The sequence below is a fragment of the Anthonomus grandis genome, chromosome 1 (assembly GCF_022605725.1).
Source record: "Anthonomus grandis grandis chromosome 1, icAntGran1.3, whole genome shotgun sequence".
In the NCBI taxonomy this organism is placed as follows: Eukaryota; Metazoa; Arthropoda; class Insecta; order Coleoptera; family Curculionidae; genus Anthonomus; species Anthonomus grandis.
Window position 1 is genome coordinate 1,966,804 of NC_065546.1, and position 25,097 is coordinate 1,991,900.

General features: G+C 34.2%; 1 protein-coding gene across 4 annotated transcripts in view; it reads left to right on the forward strand.

The window, feature by feature from the left end:
- Positions 1–25,097, forward strand: part of LOC126743982 (prominin-like protein) — a 126,093-nt gene that overhangs the window by 75,872 nt on the left and 25,124 nt on the right. For 2 of the 4 annotated variants that reach the window (XM_050451291.1, XM_050451282.1), the window contains 4 exons: positions 6,998–7,132; positions 12,805–12,963; positions 21,343–21,461; positions 21,706–21,759. In XM_050451291.1, coding sequence (XP_050307248.1) covers positions 6,998–7,132; positions 12,805–12,963; positions 21,343–21,461; positions 21,706–21,759 — 467 coding nt within the window. The remainder of the gene's footprint in view (positions 1–6,997; positions 7,133–12,804; positions 12,964–21,342; positions 21,462–21,705; positions 21,760–25,097) is intronic. The other 2 variants (XM_050451298.1, XM_050451306.1) reach the window with 1 other exon arrangement.

Sequence of the window (25,097 nt, forward strand, 5' to 3'; positions counted from 1 at the left end):
TTAAAAGCTCTTTTATTGCTTTATTTTTCTACCAAATTCAAATTCAAATATATTACATAAAGTTATATACAAAAGTGTTATTGTTACATAGGAAAAATAGGTACAAATAAAAATAGATAACAACCCTATTTCATGAGAGAAGAAAAATAACGTTAAATACCTATATACCTAATATAAAAATCCAAGAAGAGGAATCGGCCTAAGGCCATCTAATGACGTACCTTGTGTGCAGATTTCCTCTTCCAAAATGGCACAGATATTAAGAGGTTAAGAACGGCAACAGCCCGGCCGCTATGCAGGCGGAAAACAGGCGAGAGAACAAAAAGGTAGTAAAAATTACGACTAATATGCACTAAAATAACCCAATCACACTCAAAACAACGTTTCAAAAAATGTTTGATTTTTCAGTAAAAATTGTTTGGTTTTGGCTTTGAAAATTTTTGGATAATTATAATATTTTTTCAATTCAGCAGGCAGTGTGTTAAAAAGAACTGGTCCATAATAGGTTACAAATCTTTGGGTCACATTTCTACGTTTAAATGGAATAAACATATTTATATCTTTTGTTGCTCTTGTGAGATAGTTGATAGAATCACTATTAATTGGTGATAATGTAGTATGGACATAGTTTAAAGTGGAATGGATATAAATATTTCTGACACTTAGTAAATTTAGATTATTATATAGTTCACCAGTTGAAAATCTATATGGTTTTTTAAATATTATTTTTAGTGCAGAATTCTGAGTGATTAACAACTTCTTTATAGTATTGTTATACGAGCAACCCCATATAATAATACAGTACCTTAAATTGGATTCTATTAGTGCGTTATATAAAGTTTTTAACATTTTTACATTTAGGATTTCACGTACGTGATACAATTTATAGAAAATATTCCTAATTTTTTTATTAACGAATGCAATATGTTCCTCCCATTTAAGATACTGATCCAGTATAACCTCCAGATATTTGATTTTTTCAATTTGATACAATTATGCATCATTATGCGATAAGCAGTCATTATTATGAATAACAATCTCTGTGGGCGGTGGTTGATCTACTGACGTTGCGGAAAAACTCATATAATAGGTTTTATTAAAGTTTAAAAGACTATTGTTGAGCCACTCATACATTTTACTAAGGCCAATTTCGGCTTTTTTAAAGACTCTCTTCCAAGAATTATCAGAAAACAATAATGCAGTATCATCTGCGTACGAAATAACTTCGCAGTCGTCTAATAAGCTTCCTATACTATTAATATACACAAGGAAGAGTACTGGTCCCAGCACTGTCCCTTGTGGGACTCCGGTTTTAATGTATTTAGGAGAGCTCATTGTATTATTAATCTTAACAAATTGTTTTCGATCTGATAAAAATGAGGCCCATTTCGAATACCAATTTTTTCTAAACGGTTAAAGAGAATTTCATGTGAAACGGTATCGAAGGCTTTCGAAAGATCCATAAAAACTGCTAAACTTTTTTTTCTGTTTTGAAGATTAATGTTAATATTATTAACTAAATCAAATAGGGCTTTCTCCGTATTTTTTTTATCTCGAAAACCATATTGCTTTTGATATAAAAGATTATTCTTTTCCAGGAAATTCATTATTCTAGGCTTTAAACATTTTTCAAATATCTTAGCAAAGTTATTTATGAGAGAAATGGGTCTATAATTAGTAGTTTCATCACGATTTTCTGATTTATATATAGGAGATACCAGAGAGACTTTCCAATCAAAGGGTAAGTTAAACGTTGAAAATGACAAATTTATTAAGTAAACTAAAGGTTTTAAAATATGAACATGTATTTTTTTTATTAAATTTGTTGAAATTTTATCTTCCCCTGGTGCTGAGTTATTTTTTAATGTTTTAATGTGCATTATAAGTTCATTTGTATTAACTGGAAAAAGAAACATGGAGTTAGGATTAATTTTAATTTTTTCTTTAAAACTCGATGAATTCTTATTGATATTTTTTTGAATTTTTGAACCTACATTTGTAAAAAACTCATTAAAGGTATTACTAATTGTTAATTTATCTGTTATTATGCTATTATTTACTTTTATTTTAAAATCATTTTGAGGCGCTTTTTTTTGATGGTTGGTAATCTCATTAATAAATTTCCATGTTTTTTTGTAGTCATTTTTGGATTCATCTATTTTTAGCTTATAATAATTATTTTTTGCCAATTTCATTACCTTAGTTAAATTATTCCTAAATTTTTTATATTTTATTTCATCGGCAAAATTATGGTTTATGTTTAAAGATTTCTTCATGCTATCTCTCTGTTTTATAGAATTAATAATACCCTGGGTTACCCAAGGCTTACGTTTTCTTGTTTTGCTATTTAGTGTTATAATATACGTGTATTTCCTTAGAAAATATAAAATTTTATTTTTAAAACAGGTATATGACTCTTCTATATTGTTGTTTGTAAACACTTCTTCCCATATTTCTTTAGCCAGATCATTTTCTAAATTTGTGTAATTTATATTTGCTTTCCGTTGCATGCTATTAAACTGGGCAATATTTTTTGTTGCATTTTTAATAGATAGCCCAATAGGATAATGGTCAGTTAGATTAGTTTTAAAAATTAATGGTAAGATAGAGTTTTTTCTTAAATCAAACTGATCTATTTTTAAAAATATATGATCGAGTGCTGTTTTAGAATTGTGGGTTTCTCTTGTTGCTTGATTTATGCATGACATATATCCATTTTGCGACAGAACACTTAAATACTTAGTTACATTCATATCAGTTTCCTCCAAAATATTAATGTTAATATCCCCAAAAAATATATTGCACATATTTTGCTTTCCTATAAATCCTTGTGTTTATATACACCTATGTGTTTATATAGTATTATATTATAATACCAAAAAGATATTATTGGAAAATTTTCCCAAAACCCGCTAGGGGGCGTCTACTTCTAACTTACGCTATTCGACTGATTATTTTAAGAAACTCAAATGCAGCCATGTGTGTTTCTTTACGGTATTAAGAGCGAAGAACAAAGCTTAATAATTTAGTAAAAACCGCATTTTCATATCACGTCTCTAACTAAAGTTACAAAAAAAATTGTGTTCATTCGAAAGTGAAAACATCAAATATGGTCGTTAAGTTCTATTTACCAGCCGGGTTAAAAAAAACTGGTGTCTAAATGAATCTTTGTGTAGAGAAACAATCTTGGTATACCAGTTTTTTAGAACATATTAGTTGTGTTCATAAAGGAATTAAAAATTAAAGTTTATATAAGACTATCGGTTAGCAGTTTATTCAAGTATAAATAAATAGGTAATTAAATTATGCCAATTTTAATAATAAGTTGGCTTTGCATTTGTTTAAAAAACAAAAAGACCGGTGACAACTCTGTGACAGCTGCTTAAAAGTTTTCGGTGGTCCTATAAATTCGATCAGAGTTTATTCTTTGACTTTAATTTAAAATGCGTCTGTCTTTGCAAGAGTCGGTAAATGTTATCAAAATTTTTTATCAGTGTTTTGAAAATGCTACTATAACTGCAAGGCTGTATGCTCAACGTTTTCCTCAAAACCGGCGTCTGAGTAGAGGCCTATTTCTTTGTTTGGCCCATCGTTTTCGGACAACAGGTAGTGTAGTCCATTCAACCTACCGTAGACAAGGTCGCAGAAGAACGGAGGAAAACATAATAAATTGTTTGGCCTTTCAGGCGATTTAGGCATACCTCGTTTTGTAGTTCACAGAATTTTGCAGGAACACAGGTATAACACAATTTTTCAAAAATAAGTGCCTAGATACTTACTTAATTTAATTTTTTTTGCATATAGATTTCATCCATTCCATATAGTACTCCACCAGGCATTAAATAATGACAGAAGACTAGATTATTGTCATTGGATGGAGAATATGTTGCTCGAAAATCCAAATTTTCTCCACGAAATTTCATGGACAGATGAAGCAACGTTCAATAGTGACGGAAGAGTTAAAGTCCGGTGCAACGATATATTAGAATGGTCACTTGTCAAAACACCAGCATTCCACCTGCTAAACAATGTCATCCACATTCTATTTACATTGTTTGAGAAGTAACATGCTGGTGTTTTGACGGGTGACCATTCTAATATATCGTTGCACTCGACTCGATCTAGCATCAGGGAAGGTGGGTGTTAATGTCTGGTGCGGTGTAATAGGATCTCAGGTTATAGATCCATTTTTATTTGATGAGAGCCTAACTGGAGAACGATATCTTGGATTTTTAAGAAATGAGGTCCCAGCATTATTAGAAGAGGTGCCTCCGGTTATAAGAGCCAACATGTTTTTACAACATACCCTGATCGGTGGATTGGCAGAGGTAGCTTTTTCCCTTGGCCGGCAAGGTAATTTTATCGTTATAGAAACATTATTAGATTACATTGCATATACTTGCAGATCGCCAGATTTAACTTGCCTTGACTTTTATTTATGGGGTAGAATAAAAGCCATTGTATTTTTCTTCGATTCCTACCAATAGAGAAAATATGAAACAGCGAATAAGGGGCGCTATTCGGAGTTTACCAGCCGCAGAAATAGAGGCAGCCGTGGAATCAACCCGACGAAGAGTTCAAAATTGTATAGAACAAGACGGACGACAATTCGAACACCTCGGCAGGCATTAGATTAGCGTAGGAATTAAAATAATATTATTTTTCATTCCATTTAAAATAAGCAAGATTTTTATCTTTTTTCAGTTTAATCTGTACCAAGTGCCAAAACTATCAAAATATTTTTGTCGTGTTACAATGACGCGTCGACGTTGATAAATATTTAAAACGGTCCTATGCATAGTTTTCCTAGTTTTCCCATAAACATTGATTTATTACCAATGAAACTTCCTGTATAAAGAAGTGTACAACTAAACGCCACCTTCCAGAATTTCTAAAAAGCTGGTATACCAAGATTGTTTCTCTACACAAAGATTCATTTAGACACCAGTTTTTTTAACCCGGCTGGTAAATAGAACTTAACGACCATATTTGATGTTTTCACTTTCGAATTAACACATTTTTTTTGTAACTTTAGTTAGAGACGTGATATTGAAATGCGGTTTTTACTAAATTATTAAGCTTTGTTCTCCGCTCTTAATACCGTAGAAAAACACACATGGTTGCGTTTGAGTTTCTTAAAATAATCAGTCGAATAGCGTAAGTTAGAAGTAGACGCCCCCTAGAGGGTTTTGGGAAAATTTTCCAATAATATATTTGTGGTAGAAAAATAAAGCATTAAAAGAGCCTTTAAATAAAAGTTGTTTTAAAAAAATCGGTGCAGCCAAAGCCTACTTCTTACCATTTTTCTCATTTAAGATAGAAACTCTCCCCACCACTTTATTTGACATTTGACAGAAATGGTTGTCAAAACATTTTTGTCAGGAATACTTTGTAGATTATTTCGATAATATTTTAGGATGCAAGTTATTAAAGGTTTTTTGAAAAAAATAGACTTTAAAGTTTTTAAGTAGCTAGAACGCCCTCTAGCGGTTGACCAATGAACTTCAAAATATTTTGCAGCTATTTTTCTGGGCCACTTTTATACTAATTTTTTTTTTTAATGCTCTACGATTATTGGGGCCTGAGGTACAGCCGAGGAACATTCTTAATGGGACACCCTGTAAATACTAACGTTTATTAGATGTATGGATCAAAGGGTACTGAAAAATACTGAACAAAAAATAATTAATATTATAGATAAGAAATTGACGTATTAAATTATGACATTGATTAAATATTTATAACGCTAAATTGAAATAAAAGGTATATTAGTAAAAATTTAAATAAGTGAGACAAACCTATGGTTAGTAATATTTAAATAAATGGAATACACTGGCCTGTATATTCCTCCAAGAAATGAACGGTTAGCCTTCAAAACCGAGGCTGTGAATGTATGCCATTTGTAGCTCAGCTATGCGGACTGGAAATCTCTAATACTAGCTCTAACTCTGGCTCCAGCTCCACCGCTTTCAGCAATTTCCCGGGGAAATCACAAACCTGCAGCCATCAACAATTGAAGAAGAATAAAGAGGAAAACGGAAAAGTAAAACCCTAAAACAACGGTTGCCACTGTCGATAAAAAATGAATGGCGTTAAAAATGTGACACACTCACCTTGCTAAGTTTCATTATCTATCCATCAAAATCTTGGGCATCCTGCACCAGAATTATGAAATAAACGGTTCCCTAAAGGAACAAGATATTAGCCACTTCCTGCTTCACAAACTTCGGAAATACAAAAAACTGGCCTTTTACGTGCGCTCCTACCTGCAACATGGGAACAAGTCGTCGAAAAATGGACGCGGTACCGACCAAATCAATAACGACGCCACCTGTCGCCTGAGCTGTCAATATCAGCCAATCAGAGAAGTGACGGACCGTCAACAGAAAGCATGGATAATTAAACCAGGAGAGTGATGCGTTACAGTAGTAATGTGTCGTTGACAGTGTGAATTTAAAGAAATATGAATAAAGGAAGTTGACTGAAATTATTAATGTAATTATTGAAATGTCAATGGAGCGTTAGTGACCATAAGGAATAGAAAAATAAAACGCTACAATCTGTGACCCAAGTGAAAAAATGCAAGTTATTTTCTTTTTGAATTTATACGAAAATTAGATAGGCTTACTGTCTGGTAGGCGTACTTTCTGCCTCGTATTATTTTAAAAATAAACAAGATTCGAAGTTGCTTATTAACTACAGAAACATTTACTCCTTTTAATTATTGTGTTAATGTTAGAGTGAGCAACTTTTCTTCCACCAAAACGCTCTTCTATCTCCACTGGAATTTATTTGTAAATTCACAAGGTATTTATTAATATTTAAGTTATGGCCGCCACTCTGAGATTTCCGGTTCCTTTTCCGTCAAAGACATATTAATGCTGATACAGAATATGCTACGTAATAATAAACAATTATTGGTTAACTAGTGAATTTAATTAATATGTCCTTTATAGGGCAAAATCGAATTAAAATAAAATTTTATTTTTTTTTACAGAAAACTGCTACAAACTTAAGCGAACAACTGAAAATGGGCTTCAGCAACTTCTCTGAGGCGATCGATTCTTTGCAAGAGGAAATAGTGAAAGCACAGGATTATCTTAATACAACCGGACCTGATAGCCTTAAAAACGTAAGCAAATAATTTTACAAGGAATCGAACTTAATAAAATAATAATAGAGAGAGTTAATTAATTATGGTAGAGCTAGCTAGAAATTATTAATTACTTATAGGCTGGTTATTCTCACTACTTGAAAATATTCCTTGAAAATCGTAAAATAGAAGTTATGTTCTAGTTATATTCCACGTATTTTTTGTAATATTTTTCTTGGTAGTCAATTCATAATTTTATTATACAGTGCTTTCATTTCAAAACAACTCACCCTTAATAACTTCTGAAAAAAAAACACATATGCAAGGGGACGTTTAATTTTATATTTGACAAAGTTCTGTCTGTTGGATTACGTTTCTTCTGGTGGTAGTCGACTGTATATTTTAATTTTTATTAAATGATACTATGACTCGCTGTAATTACTTATTTTACTTTTATTAAACAAATATGAGACCGGAAGGCCCAGACAAGGGGGATGATGTCGATTGGCGGCACATGCACACCTCGTCAATTAATTGTAATTATTTTGTCGAAATTAACGATTAACGCGCGGACGAAACCATTGCAGTATTGCCTAGCCCAAATATATTTCAGTGAACTTAACGCAACACTGTCAATCACCTCCTGACCTCCAGCGAACCTCACTTTGATGTGGACAAATTTATGTAGACCTCCTCGAAAATACAAGACAATATCGTCCAAACTTTGGAAAACCATGTAGATGAAAAAGGTGTTATAATTTGTATTTTCAACAAGATAAAGCTCCCCGCACTACGCTTTGACAGTTCGAGAGTAGCTTAATGAACGGTTTTCAGGAATGTGGATTGGTATGCGTGGTGCAATTGAATGGCCCGCACGCTCGCCTGACTTAACACCACTAGATTTTTTCCCTTTGGGGGGTGTTTAAAAAGCAAACTTTCTAAAACCCCACCTGAAAATATTAATGATTTGAAGGATCGAATCACTCGCAAATGTAAAGATATTAGCGGACAAACAAACACTTGCCAATGTTCGTAAGGACTTTTAAAACAGACTTTATTATTGTCTCGCAAGAGATCTCGAGAACAGATAACATAAATTATGTGAACTGTTTAAATTGTTTATTTTTTAACCACCTTTTTACACCCTTTTTCATATCCTATTGCGTGGTAGATTGTATGCTCTTTAAAATGATGTATCACACTATAGGATAGCCATTTGACATACCAAAGTATGAAGTCGATAAAATATTCACTATTACCAGACATTTTAGCTCACTATTTGCTAGTACGTCAACCGATTTAATTTTTTTTGGCACTGCTGAATGGAGATTTTAATGCCGCTTACAATGATGTGTCACACGATGGGGGGATTCCTTTTTGACATATCAAAGTGAGGTTAGCTGCAGGTGAGGAAGTGATTGACAGAACTTTGTCAAATAAAAATGAAACGTCCCTGTGTTTATCTAGATTAACATGTTTTTTTTTTTGTTTGATTATAAACTTTTCTTCGTAGAGATATTGTTTCAGAGTATTTTTAGCACTTATTTATTCCTGACGTATAAAGTTTTTTGGTAAAAAATTATTGAATTGTTAGATGTATTAAAAAGCTTACTGGCTATAACTTCCAAAACTCCCAAAGGATTCGAATGAAACTTTTTTATGCAAATCCTTTGGGAGTTTTAAACGTTATAGTCATTAATACTTTTGTACATTTAACAATACAATAATTTTTTACCAAAAAACTTTCGTTTGTAGAGGTTTGCAACCATCTAAAATCAATTTAGATATTTATTATCTTTTATAGAAAAAAGTTTTATCTAAATCGTTTGGGAATTTTGGGAGTTAGAGCCTTTTTCATTTCTTTAACATTTGACTTTTTAATTAATTTTCATAACAAAACCTTAGTTTGTAGAGGTTTGAGACCATCATCAGTCGATTAAGGTATTTATTGTTAATATCTGGTCAAAAAATTATTAAAATTCCTTGGGAATTTCAGGAGATACGGGCATTATATTGATTAAATAACAGGGAGCGCGGACTATAAATTGGTCGCTGGCAACCGACATATGCTGCGTTCTCGATTTTGGTTGCTGGATATAAATAAATAAATAAATAAATAACGCCTTTATTCAAGTATTTCTTTGCACATACAATGCAAAAATATATGAAAATGTACACTCACACCATATGCACAAGAATAGCGCAACTGGCGAAGTTTAGCCTCCTGGCCATTCTTCCACTCAACCAATTCTCCAGATATTAAGTTCACCATCTTTAAATGTTAACAGAGAAAGTCCAATAGAATTGTCATCCAATTAATTGTCAGATTATGTTCCGTTGAGTATCGCAAAATATTAGATAAATCTGAATTTAAAATCTCAGCAGCATTATCAGGACAGTCTGGATTAAACTGAAATAATAATTGTGTATCATCCACATATGCTTGCATGTGCGTTGATACAATATAAAATATATCGGCAGTATAAATAACATACAACAAAGGGCCAAGTATGGAGCCTTGTGGCACTCCCGAAATAATGTTTCTACTCTGCGATGTCTCACCACCTATCCTAACTACCTGCCTTCGACCTGTTAAAAATGACCTAAAGAACAGTATTTCAACCTTCCCAAAACCATAATATGATAGCTTGGCATACATCAACTCATGATCAATAAAATCAAAGGCTTTAGAGTAGTCTATCAAAATTAATATAGCAGGCATTTGCCTATCTTGAATTTTTACAATGTCGTCAGTAATATTTAGAAGTGCAGCTGTTGTACTATGACTAGCTCTAAAGCCCGATTAATGCACAGGAAAAAAGCCAGTTGTATTAAAGTAATCAGTGATCTGAACATGAACCAGTCTTTCCAGAACTTTTGATATTACAGGAAGCAGACTAACAGGCCTCAAATCTGTAAAACTGACAGGATCATGTTTTTTAGGTAGTGGGGTAACAAGAAATTATTTCCAGCAATTTGGGAAATGACCATGTTCAAGACAACTATTGACAATATGAGTTATATGTAATATTATCACATGCAAACACAGTTTCACCATCTGAAGTGTTATGCCATCAATACCTGCTGCATTTGACCTAATACTCTGCACATACTTAAACACATCAGAGGGATCGACCAATTTGAAAGTAAATTGTATGCCTTCCCTTATTTTATTATTATTATCATATGCTACTTTATTATCACAGTTGTTTGATTTTTTAAAAACGCTGCAGAAATATGTATTTATCGCTTCCACATTTACCAATTCAGGAGGAATCTGAATAACTGTATTTGTAGGAACATAAACATTGAGGTCTCTTAAAGTTTGCCAAACTTTTCGTTGAGCCTTTTGGGTCTCCAGATATTGCAAAAAAGCCAATTTTTCCTTACGTATAGAATTCTTAGTAAGATTTCGAAGCATTTTATAATGTCCAAAATTTTCTGTAGAGTTGTTTAATTTACATTTGAGCCTTGCCTTGTCCCTTTCCCTCATTAAACCTCTTATTGCATAAGTCAACCATGGTGCATAAGGCTTAGTCACTCTAATGGACCTTACGGGAGCATGCTTATTAAATAAATACTTTATATTATGAGTCAGATACTCAACTTTACTATCTATATCATGAAGGTAGAACAATTCATCCCACCATACTTCAGACTGAAGGTCAAGTAAAAATTCAGGTTCATCGAAATGCTTAAAATCCCTTATAGTCAAAAATTTTTCAGTTTTTATAATACATGTTATGTTTATATAGCAAAATGTCAATAGGTGATCACTTATCCCATTTGAATCTAATGTCCCACTCTGAGTTACAATATTTTTATCATTAATAAAAATTGGGTCTAGTAAAGTGGCTCTTGTATCAGTCAGACAAGTTGGTTCTTCAATTTCCTGAGAAAAGTCATAGCTATCAAATAATTTGCTGACTGGGTTTTGAATATTCATCATATTGATGTTTAAATCACCAAAAACTAAAACATACTCATCTACAGGAAAGATTTCAGGTAATATTCTATCCAAGATATTTACACATTCTAATACATTATTACCTACTCTATAGATAACACCTACTGCTATGGATAACTTCTGCTTTACTCTAATACGTACTCAATAATGTTCAAAACCTTCTATTGATATTAAATTCATAAAGCTTAAACTCTCACATTTTATTGAGCTTTTTATGTAGAAGCCTACGCCTCCACCTCTACCTCTATTACGATCTTTTCTATAAAAATTGTATCCTGGAATACCAACAGCATCTGATGATGTATCACTTGTTAAGCATGTTTCCGTTACACCAATTATGTCAAAGCTATTAGTTTCCCTCTACTTAAATTGAATGGTCTACTCTCTGGTTAATGACCTCTAATAAATTAAGCCTACATGGACATTATTGCCTATCGAAGGCCAGATGAGATGTGCTCAGCTTTAGACCTGAACTTTTTTATTAGACTTGCAACAATTTATACATTTTAGCTCATTTGACCCACAGTCTTTATAAGAATGATTCTCTGCGCATCTAGAACCAACTTTTGACACTAAGCAGTTTTTGGCTAGATGGCCAAAACCCATACAGTTAAAACATTGAATGATATGAATATGATTAAATACCCATGCCCTTGACCAAGCTATATTAACTTTTTCTTTCCTTAGTAACAAGTTATGAGTTTTTGGATCTACCTCTAGAATTAAATCTAAATTTTTATATTTATTTTCACTTTTCTTTACAATTTTCATGAAAAAAACCAGCATGCTCTTGTATGGCATTACAACGAACAATCTGATCCACTATGTCGGTGTCACTATCATCCATGAATATGTCTGTGGGTTTTATGTTGTTTTCTTTTATGTTGTTATTCTTTAAACAATTAATTTCGTCTTCACTCTCACAAGCAATTACTATGGCTCCATCCCTAGCAAGTTGAAACCTTGACACACTAACCCTGACAGGACTAATTTTCTGTTGAATAAACTTTTTGGTTAATGAACTTTCTTGAGTTTGCTTAGGTTTTATTACTATTACAGATTCTGATTTCTGGCTTTTAAGTTTTTCTGCAAAAGTCACCTGAGTGGCACATGGTATGTTATTTACCTTTTGATTTTTTAGTTCATTATATTTCTTACGAAATATATCCAATTCACTTTTTAACTTTACAGTCTCACTGCTAAGTGCCTCTCCTTTCTCCTGTAGTTGCTGTACTAGCATTTTTAACAAAAAAATTTCCATATCAGCTCCTTTTAGTTTGTTTACATCAGAATTGTAGGTTATGTTTTTGGCACAGCAAACAACTCTAATATTATCGATTATTCCACGCTTTTTTCTTTGGAAACAACTTTGATGATAAGTAGCACCACAAACTACACAAATTACATTTACATTTATTGCAGCAGCTTTTTTTTTTACACAGCATTTAAAGAAAACGTCGGGAGGTTCGGCATCAACAACTACTTTGCCCGCCATTTTCTTTCTTTCTCCAATTTCTTTGGGAATATAATATCGAATCGGATCGAATCGAATATCGATCGGACGCTAGCTTCACACACATGTGCAGTTTCACTTTTTACTAGAAGTCTTAATTTAGGATTGAGTTCATTCCATTTTCTCCACTTTCCTAGTTAATAATGGAGATTGTTATTCGAAAATATCTCAATTGCTTTTACTTACTGTATAAGAATAATAAATTAATAATTTTTGTATTTGTATTCACAGATCTCCGCTGAATTCATAGGTGCAACTAAACAAATGATAGAAGGATACATCGACCGGATCTCTGACCATATTGAGAACAAAATCGGGCAATGCGGTCCTATTAGCTTGGTGTTTAACTCCACCGTTAATTCAACTTGTGATAAAGTTTTGCTGCCACTTGTAAGTATTTTTTTTAAAATTATACAGGGTGTTTCAAATTTGACCCTCAACATGGGGTATTCGGAATCTATAAGAGATACGAAGGTGGTTAAATTAGGGCAAAGTTGAGAATTTTTGAGATTAGCAATACCGTTTAAAAAATTTTATATTCCGATACGAAATTTTGAAAAATCAATTTTATTTTCTTATGAATTTATTTTTTCTTCGATTTGAAAATAATTTTCACTTTTGCATTGCCACCTTTTTCGTGCTACATGACGGAGTTTTTAGATTTTTAATACGACGTTTTGACTGTTGCCAATTATCATCAACTTTGTTTTTTCTTATACGCGCCATATTTGATTTTTGCATTTTTAAAATTTCTGCAAAATTACCTTTTTAACTATGTATCACAAGTAATATTTGTTTTTGGAAAAAAGCTTACTTTGCCGCAGTAGGTTGTGCTTAAACTGATAAGACAATAAAAACTAGTTAAAAAACTCTATATATAGGTTTCAATTAACATTTAAATGACCCGGATAAGGTAGATTTAAAGAGGCAAAAAAAATCTCAACATTACCAATTTACATCAAAGATATGTACACACCTCATGTTCTAATCTGATAAATGTTAATAATTTGCTATGAATTATGTTGATTGACAATAAACGTGAGACAAATCTATGGTTAGTAATATTTAAATAAATGGAATAAACTGGCCTGTATATACCTTCAAAACCGAGGTTGTGGATGTATGCCATTTGCAGCTCAGCTATCCGGACCCGGAATCTCTAATACTAGCTCCAACTCCACCGCTTTCAGCAATTTCCCGGGGAAATCAAAAGCCTGCAACCATCAACAATTGAAAAAGAATAAAGAGAAAAACGGAAAAGTAAAACCTTAAAACAACGGTTGCCATTGTATTCACTGTCGATAAAAAAATGAATGGCATTAAAAATGTGACACACTCACCTTGCTAAGTTTCATTATCTATCCATCAAAATCTTGGGCATCCTGCATCAGAATTATAAAATAAACGGTTCCTTAAAGGAGCAAGATTAAGGATCATAAATTATAAATCATATTTTGGCCTTTTACGTGCGCTCCTGCCTGCAACACGGGAACAAGTCGTCGAAAAATGGACGCAGTACCGACTCAATCAATTAGAGATGGGCGATATATCAATAACCGTTATTAATAACCGGTTATTTGCTGATAACTGTTATAACCGATATTGAATAGAGAATTAAGCAGTTACCCTTATTGGCGCACATCACGTTAAACGCATATTTATTAATAACCGCAAATAACGCATAAAAGGGCGAAGATATCGAACTACATCATGTGTGTAGGAGCAGTTCTTTCGACAATTATATTTCAGGTCCAGTCCTCAATATTACAATAATTGTTTACTATGTAGTACATGCTTCTTCTACTCTAGAGCACAATGTTTAAAGAAAATAAGTCCGGCCCTGCTCCATTACCTATCCCCATCTCCTTGATGCCCCGTGTCCGATGTGTCATTGTGTTTCTTGTGCTCAGAGCGTCCACACGTTGCTGCTCTTCGCGACGTTTATTTTAGGGCCAGTCGCCCATTCAGAGTGAAATTTATATCTGTTTTTTTTTTGTATACGCAAAGCCCTGGGGTAAGTAGGTAACCTTATTAATTTTACCCTAGCTGGACGTCTTGACTGATATTGGATTTCAAACGTAAAAACCTATATTAATTTAATTCCCTTATTCCAATTATAGCTATTTTTTACAGTTGGAATGGGCAAATCAAAGAGGGAAAGGGGTCGTAGTTGCTCCTCGAGCAGCGAAGATGATTCTGTATCCACTCGGCAACTTTTAAAGAAGTTGAGAAGGGAAATTAAGAGTGTTAAACAACAACAAACTCGACAATCCCGGTCTCGAAGTCGTCACGAGGCTAGGCGACGGGAGCCAAGAAGCCCACGCGCACGCTCGCAGAAACGAAGCAGATCAAGGAATTTTCGTCATCACGTCCACCGTGACCGTGAAACGAAAAACATTACGCCATCGGCTGCGGCTCCAACGCGGGCTTCGCTCGTAATTCCGACGTTGCCACGTCCAGCTGAAGATCCTTCTGATCGTGATATTCAAAATGACGCCTGTAGCGTTGTTTCAGAGGATAGTTTATTGGATTTGGGTACCTGTAGTGCTCAATCACATTTAGGCGGTTCGAGGGATGTATGTAACGCCCCTCAGGGAAACAACATTGACGACGCCTGTAGCGTTTTGTCAAACGACTCTCGAGGAAATGAACTTGTAATTCATAATGACGTATTCTTACCAGAGGATGTCATTGAAATGCTCGAGGTTGATCCAGAAAGTACGGCAGTAAACGGTTAATTGTTGCACAATGAACTTGCAAAGAGGTGGAAGACTATTCTGCAAAATGGTTTTAAAAAGGATGAATTATTAGCGATCCTAAATAAATATGACACACCCTCAAATTTGCCTCTTTTAACCCCTTTTTGCCCTTAAGTTATTTATTGAAATAAAACTCGGAAGCGTACATTGCAAAAGGATTTAATGGTCAAACTTTTACTAAACGCGAGAAAAATGAGAAAACTTACTAAACGTTTACAAAAATAATGACGTCGGCGTCGTCGGCCATTACTTAAGAGAGAAAAAAAACTTAAAACACTGTGTTGCCAACTCGTTAATACAGAAAATAGTTCATTTTAGTACACTGCCTGCTATCTATGATTTAACCTAAATATCACGCTGCTTACATTACAGAACTAGCGGAACAAACTGTAAAGATTCCTACATTTTTATAAAATCAATATCCAACACGCCCCCTCAATTTAAATGTAATAACAAATCAGTCACCTAATACTAAAACTACATTTAAATTGCCCTGCTTAAGAATTCAAAACATAGATAATAACATTTGTTTAACACACAAGACCTAAACTTTACAAATTGTTCTTTTCCTAATGATTTCGTAAACATATTAGCATAATTATCATTAGAGCTTACATATTTTATTAATAAAACACCTTTTACATAAGGATCCTTAATATAGTTATACTTTATATCTATATGCTTACTACGCTTTGAATTCTCACAATTCTTAATCATAGATATGGCACTAAGATTATCTAAATTTAATAGCACTGGTTTATTTACATGTGTTAAATCACTGAGCACACCTTTGAGATTTACAAGTTCTTGTGCTGGCAGTCCTGCAGAAATATACTCTGCTTCCATCGAGGATAATGCAACGCAATTTTGTTTTCGTGAATGCCATGCTATCAGATTTTTCCCATGAAAGCACACAAATCCACTAACACTCTTTCGAGTCAGATGGTCACCTCCCCAATCGGCATCACAAACACCTATCAGTTCATTGTCCGATTTGGCAAACACAAGTCCATAGTCAATATTGGAGCTTAAATATCTGATAATCCGCTTAGCTGCTCTCCATGCACTCACAGTTGGCTTGTCCAAATATCTTGATAAATAAGATACGCTGTAGGATATGTCTGGTCTGGTTACTAAGGACAAATACATTAAACTGCACACCAAACGCCTGTATGGAACATTCTCTAACACTGCCTCTCCACTACAGCTATTTGAAAATTTACTTCCATTGGAGTTGCTACGGCTCGTGTCTCTTCCATTCTAAACTCTTCTAGCAACCTTTTAATCATTCTTCTTTGGGTTATTTGAACACTGCTTGACTCCCTTTTTAGATCCATTCCAAGAAAACTCTTAACTTCTGTCATAAGTTTAACCTTAAATTCCTGGAACAAGTGATCAATAAGTTGTTTAACTTCTTTATCTGGTCCAATAATTAATGCATCATCAACAAATAATGCTAAAGATATTGATCCATTCACATAGAGACAATAATCGTGTTGTGACCTTGTAAAATTTAAATCTGTCATGACCTGGTTGAACTTCATGTTCCAGCACTTGGGAGCATTCCTCAATCCATACAAAGCTCTCCTTAGCTTTAGGCACTTGAACTCTGTTAAGAATCCTTCGGGTGGTTTGATGTATATGTCATTTTCTAAAAATCCATTTAGAAAAGCTGTGGGTATATCAATCTGGTATAACTTCCAGTTATACTCTAATGACACTGAAATTAGTAATCTTATCGTAGCTAGTCTACACACTGGTGCGTAACTAAAATCATCGCTCTCATTATAAGGTACCTGGAAACCTCTCGCTACTAACCTCGCTTTCTTCACACCATTTTCCTTAATTTTAAAAATCCACTTTGTATCGATGGCTTTTTGCCCTTCAGGAAGTTCTTCGACTGGGATCCATGTCTCAGAATTTAAATGAGATTGGATTTCCTTTTGAATAGCCTCTTTCCAGTCTGCTGTTTTACAGGCCTCTTCAAAACTTTTTGGTTCCTCTGGAAGTGCTGTTAGCAGACAATAAGCACTGTATAGCTCATAATCGGCTAAAGTCTTGGGTCTATTAACAGTCCTACCTCTCGTTGTTGTAGTCTCTTCACTCCAGGGTAAACGCTCTTCATATTCATCATTACTACCACCGGCATTCTCATCAGCTGCTGCTTCATCAGGGTCAGGAGGTTCTGTCTCTTGAATTTGTTTTGGCACTTCAACTTGTCTCTCATCTTCCTCTTCTTCCTCAGGTAAGTATACTTGTTTCTTTGAATTCCTTTCAGGTCCTTCTTTTCCATGGTCGCTTTGTCTCGGTCTTTGTACTCCATTATGCTCTCGTCAAACCTTACATCCCTGGACTTCACAATCTTCTGCTCTTCTGGCAACCAAAGTCTGTAACCACCACCACAATATCCAACCATGATGGCCTTTCTGGCTTTTGCATCCAGTTTATTACCTTTAGGTAGTATGGTATACCAAGCTCGACAACCAAAAATTCTAAGTTTGCTTAGGTCATTTCTACCATGCCAAATTGTTGAGGGTGTAACTCCTTTGGGTAGAGCTCTGGTTGGGGTACGGTTTAATTCGTACACTGAACATCTGAGAGCCTCATCCCACAGGGTTTTTGAAATACCTGCATCAATGATTTTAGTCCTAATCTTGTCCAGTAATGTTCTATTCATCCTCTCGGCTTTCCCATTTTCTTGAGGTGTGTAAGGCATTGTGTACTCTAAAGACATACCATTTTTCTTACAAAAATTCTGGAAATCTCTTGATATAAATTCACCCCCATTATCTAATCTAAAGGCTTTGACCTTGACTTTATATTGCCTCTCAAGATCTTTAACATACTGTATAAGATTTGAGCTAGCCTCATCTTTGGTTTTTAATACTTTGATAATCAAAAAATGTGAGTAATCATCCAATATAGTTTGGAAGTACTTACCACCATGTACAGTGGCTGGTGTGATTGGTCCGCATACATCACTATGCACTAAATCTCCAATCGCTTTGGTGACCCTTTTATTCTCCCCAATTCTATGCCATAAGTCCTCCACTGATATATGGCTCTGGTACATATGTGGTTCAACTATTTTATCTATAGATAAATCATACAACCCATTCTGGGTCTCACATTGCAATGTGAAGTCTTTACCGCTTATGGTAGTTCCATTCTTCTCCACAATTATCCGATGTCCTCTTGAGGTTAGTTTTGATGCAGACAATAAGTTGTGCTTCATTTTTGGCACGATGAGAGCTTCAATAGATAGTGTGATACCTTGACATTCTGTTTTTAAAGTACCAATCTTATTTGACTTCAAAATTTCACCATTGGCTATATGTATGCATACATCCTGTGGTAGCACCTGCACATTATGCATTTTATTTTCCAACCCTGCCTGCACAAAATGATTACTTGCCCCTGAATCAAGAACAAAGTTGACTCTACCCTCTAATTGACTGCAATAGTTAGCTGCATATAGTACTACTACAGTAGCTGCGTTTACTTGATGCCTCCTAGTATCATTAGCCCCTTTTGTTTTCTCTTGAGTATGAGCTTGACCTCCACTCCTAAAACCTCTATGGTTACCTCCAAAACCTCTGTAGCTTCTTCCTCTAAAGTTACGCTTCTTATTCTTCGGACACTGGGCTTGAAAATGTTGTGGGCTGCCACATACGAAACAAGTTTTACCAGCTACATGCAAACCAATTTCACTCTCTTCGACACTCTTGGATTTTAACTTCATTTCTTCGTCGAGTAGCCTCGCCTTAACAAAATCAAAAGTAACATCTGACACAGTCTCCAAAGCTGTGACTACAGTGTCATACTGCTGTGGCAAAGATAATAAAAGATGACATACCTTGTCACTATCACTCAAGTCAGATCCATGTTCTCTCAACTCTCGAATAATGGTGTCAAATTTCAAAAAATGATCTTCCAGCCTCTCACCTGTATGAGTCTTTAAATTGAGAAGTTTTCTCCAACATGACAGCTTTGTAAAGGAACTAGACCTAACAAAAACATTCTTCAGGGCCTCTAATTGGTCTTTTGCATTTGTGCAGTCCTTTATTATGTCCAGATGCTTATCTGATACTCCTTGGACAATAATCGACTGAGCCTTATAGTCTTTCTTTTGCCACTTATTTCTTTCTGTTGTAGGAGCCTCCTCACCAGGCTGACTTACTTGTATGGCCTCTAAACAGTTTTCCCTTCTCAACAAAGTATTGATTCTAAAATGCCAATTATTGAAATTGTTCGCCTTTAGGATTGGCACTGTATTATGGTTTTGTCCAGCCATAGTCTGCTATTTCTCCAGACAAACACAAAATAACGACTCAGAATACTTTGCACCCAAACAGGAATGTACTATTAAACTGTCTACAGCTTACTTTTTACCATAATCCTTTTGCCGCGATAAACCGACTTCTGGCCACTGGGCCCATAACCTCTTAAAGTTATTTATTGAAATAAAACTCGGAAGCGTACATTGCAAAAGGATTTAATGGTCAAACTTTTACTAAACGCGAAAAAATGAGAAAACTTACTAAACGTTTACAAAAATAATGACGTCGGCGTCGTCGGCCATTACTTAAGAGAGAAAAAAAAAACTTAAAACACTGTGTTGCCAACTCGTTAATACAAAAAATAGTTCATTTTAGTACACTGCCTGCTATCTATGATTTAACCTAAATATCACGCTGCTTACATTACAGAACTAGCGGAACAAACTGTAAAGATTCCTACATTTTTATAAAATCAATATCCAACACCCATTACTCAATCCGGAGGTTAAGGCCGCCTTACAAAAGTCTAATCTTTCGATAGACTATTCACACTCTGAGGTACAGAGTCAATTAGGAAAAGGGCTCGTTGCTTTAGGCAAAGTAATCACGAATGTCCTTGGAAATATTGAAAATATCCCTGGAGGCATGAAAAGCGATTTACTTACAGATCTTTTTAACTCTGGTCGTATACTAACTAACCTCTTCCATCGGGAATCTGTTACAAGGAAAAATCTTATTACACCTCATTTAAAAAACCTGCAGGTAGTTGCTGAAAAATGCGTGCCTGCTGAATATCTGTTTGGAACAGATCTATCAGAAAAACTAAAGTCTCTCAAGGCTATTGAAAATGCAAGTAAAGAACTTAAAACGGTGCAAAGACCTTTACTTATTAAAAATAGGGGGGGGATGTTAGTTCGGTTACTGTAAGTAACCGAAATAACCCTGGATCGAGTCAACAAAATCGGCCTTTAAACACGTACAGGCCGGTCCGTCATTACACAGAGACGCAGCCGGCCAGGCAACAAAAATCTGCCTACCGGGCCAAAACTTATCGCAACAAAAACCAAAGCACCTGGAGGAAGAGAACTTAATTTGGGTAACAGCTGTATAGAATCTGAATTCTGAACCTGTATTATCTTATTAGGTTATTAGTATACCTATATTATGCCAGTACCAGGATAACTGGTAAGAATAACTGTTATTTATGACCAACAGTCGCGGTTATAACTGATAGTCCAAAATAACCGTTTAGCCCATCACTACATTCAATAACGACCCCACCTGTCGCCTGAGCTGTCAATATCAGCCAATTAGAGGAAATATTATTTATGATCAATCAGAGAAGTAACAGAAAGCATGGATAATTAAACCAGGAGAGTGATGCGTTACAGTAGTAAGGAGTCATTGACAGTGTGGATTTAAAGAAACATGAATAAAAGAAATTGAAATCATTAATGTAATTATTGAAATTAATGTCAATGGAGCGTTAGTGAACATAAAGAATAGAAAAATAAAACGCTACAATATTATTATTATAATACTAGATATGGTCAGCATAAAATATAATTAAAATTGGCCATTACTTTTAAACTACCTAAAGAAAATCATAGTTTTCACTGAAAAAAAATTGATTTGTCATTTAATACACCATTTTAAGAATTTTTTTTTTAATAATACATAGTAAAATTAAAAAGACATGTGTAGTAAATAAATAATTTTTTTATTTTCAGAACGGATTTTGGTTCAGCTTATTCTGGACGATCATCTTATATATAATCACGATTATCGTATCAATTATATTGGCCAATCTTTACCAGAGGCATAAGCCATATGACCAGTTTGTCGAAACGTAAGTCTAGCATTAGAAATTAAAAAATCAATTATAATATAAATACATAGATATAATATTTGACAAAATCAGATCAACTTAAAGAAATAAGAGAATGTCTGCATCTTCTCTCTAAATATTGCATCCATTATACCGTATATGATATCGTAACCGTTAAACAGCTTTAGGGCTTCTTCCTTTGTTATTTACTTAAATTATCTTTGATTTTGGTCCTAAAAATGCATTGTTTTACGTTATTTTCCAGCGAGTATTTGTATGACGCGTATGCCGATAGAGGGGACAATATTCCCTTGCACAGGTGAGTCCTTGCATGCCGTAACCAGTGCTAAAAGAATGTTTTTCACTTCGATTGTAGAGTAGTTTGGTTATTAGGAATTTAGCGCTTTTATAATAGTATTTGCCTAATGTAAGGATTTGTATATATTTAATTTATTGCAGTTGTAGAGAGTGGATTTTTTTCTATTAATTGGGGTCATAATTTTAATTAGGAGTTGATTTGATTATTTCCGGTACCTGGAAGAGATAAGGCGATGACATCAAATGTCTAGAATTAAAAAAAAAGTTTTCCGATGTCTAACAAATAATTTTCAATAATTGAAATTAATAAAACTGGCTTTAGAATCGTGGAAAACATAAAAAAATGCGCGAATACCCGAAACATATAAAAATATGGTTTATAAGCATTAAAAATATGAAAATATACTTTGGCATATTAAGATGCATGAGAAGGGACTAAGCAGGGTCTATACAAACATTAAAATCACATAATTACAAAACTAGGATAATTGTTATGTCAACAAGAACTAAGCTTCAATTATCCTAGTTTTGTAATTATGTGATTTTAATGTTTGTATAGACCCTGCTTAGTCCCTTCTCATGCATCTTAATATGCCCTTTTATTTATTGTTGACATTTTAACTTTTGACCTTGCCAGTAGCACGATAGCTGTTATATGTTGTGACGAAAACCCTCATTGTATATCCCTGAAGATGGACATCTTATATGTCCGAAACATGTAGGATAGATGATGAACAATTTTAGTTACCCTTTGACTTATTAACTCCACTGCAAGTATGGACTACTTCTTCAAACTAATTTTGATGTGTGTTTTGGGTCGTTGTCACATGGAAAAACCCATCTTAAGCACATGTTGTCTTCTGCCCATGGTAGCATATGACTTTCCAATATGTTTTGGTATACAAAGCGATCCATAACACCTTCAATTTTCACCAATGGACCCTAACCAAAGCAACCCCAAACCATAATGCCACCACCATCGTGTTTTACGGTGGGTCGCGTATACTTAGGGTTAAATCTTTCATTCACCGGTCTCCTAACCTAGCAAATACCATCGGATCTAAATAGTTTAAATCGACTTTCGTCTGAAAATACTACTGTTTTCCATTTTTGGTAAGTCCAGTTAAGATGCTCTCTTGCGAATCGAAGTCTAGACTCTCTGTTTTTCTTTGCCATGTAAACTAGCTTGCTTACGTCTTCGTTTTATAGTACTTACCAATATTGAAACAAGTCTTAACTGCTGCTTAACTCGAGAAGCACTAATAAAGGGATCTTGCACAACCAATCACTTTATATTTCTATCCACCACACCATCACTTTTTCTTTTTTTGCCACTTTTTGGAACTCCTTCCTAAGTATCCCTTCTACTAAAATAAGAAACAGTTCTGGGTATTATGGATTTATATAAATTTAAGTCTTTTACTATTTTAGACTGCTTTTCTCCAATTTTTCTATAATCTTTTCCTTTATTTGCAGTGACAAATGTACACCCCTTGGCATTTTAAAGTCTTTATATTATTACATTCACCACAGATTATCTGAAGGGTACAAACGGGATTGAACAGAATTTCAAATAAAATTTAGATTTTTAAAAATTTGCTCTATATATGGACTGTTTAAAAACCAACAAAATTATCATCAAAGCCTGTGGTCTCATAAGTTAAACAAAAACATTCCGATCATGATATTTGTTAAATCTTATTTATGTCTGAATTCCTAAATATTTTGGCAGTAAATACGTTTATTTATTGTTTTTAAAAAGTTGCTCTAGATATGAGCGATATTGTATTTATCTCAGTATAAGGGCCTCTGAAGACTACTCTTTTATGGCCACTTTTTAAGTTTTCAAGAGAAATGTAAAAAGGAAGTTTACTATTAAAACGTGCTTTACTGCCTTGTGTGATCCAAATTACAGAATATATTTAAAGTTGCATTTATTTCTATCTATACTTGAGCGACCATAACATTTGGCACTATCCTTAACCCTAGCCGTCCCAAAATAATAGTATTTTTTGGATCCCAGAACCGAGTCAAAATTGACCCTTTTTTTGCAAAATGTTTATGTGCAAAAAATATGGGAACCATAATAAAAGATGAGATTTTGCTTTACGTTTATTACAAAAATAAACAACTAAAACTTTTTATTCTAAATACATATACCCAAAAAACTTACGAAAAAGAATAACAAACTAAATTTACTTTTATTTGTCTAAAAAATCACATTATAGTCCTTATTCTCCATCCTCGTCTTTTAAACAATACGAGCATACTACTGTTTTAGAAATTTTAATTTCTGAGTGTGTGGGGCAAACAAATTTTTGACACTTGTCACATTTTGTGGAATATTTGTTATCATTTCCCCGGCACTGAAAACATCTATTTCTTTTTGCGCCCGCGTGGGTATTGGACTGCTTTTTCTTTACTGGAACTCCCGTAGTTTCAATAGCTTGACATGTAGCTGCGGAAAACCCTCTACCATCCTCATGAATTTTTTATGCTCGCCGAACAGTATTTTCATGTTACCTAGTTCTTCTAAAAAATTTTTCCTTCTTATTTTCAATTTACCATTAGAACTTTTCCAGTCTGGGTTTTTTGTAATCCAGATGACAAAGGCATTATATGAAGCTACATCAAGCCAATTGAAAAATAAACGTAGAGCCCAGTCTTCTTGTGCATCTTTTGGAAGAGTACTCACGTACCCTTTTATCCAAGCAATCGACGCCACTTTTTGCCTCATTATAGGAGGTTATTATATCAGGTTTAAATTTCGTTGATGCATTGGAGATAGCAGTACTACAAATTTTTTAGGTTTCGTAACGTAGGACACGTGTGAAAAGGAACTGTGAAGAATACGTTGCTCTTTCGCTAATGTCCAGTAAGCACTTTGTCAGGTCTTTACGAGTTTTGCGGACCGTCCCCACAATTGTTAGATTCTGGGACAAAAGATCTTCTGCTAAAGTGATGTCGGTGAAAAAATTATCAGTGATTATATTTCGTCCACTACGATACCAGTGGCTTGCTAAAGTTTTAACAACTCGAGGTCCTTGTTTCTTTTCTACTATTCCATTCATTTTTCCTAAATACACTTCAAAATTGCAGCAATAAAAATTTTCAGCCCATACTTTTATACCATGTTTGCCCGGTTTACTTGGTATGTAAACTTTGAATGAGCAACGACCCCGGAAAGTTACCAATTGCTCATCAATAGTTTCAAAAGCTGAAGGATTGTAAGATTTCCTGCAATTCTCAGCAAATATCTCAGTGATCTCACGAATCGGAGCAAGTTTATCCTCCTTTTTTCTCTCAGCACTTGTAGATAGATCATCGAAACGAAGGTGA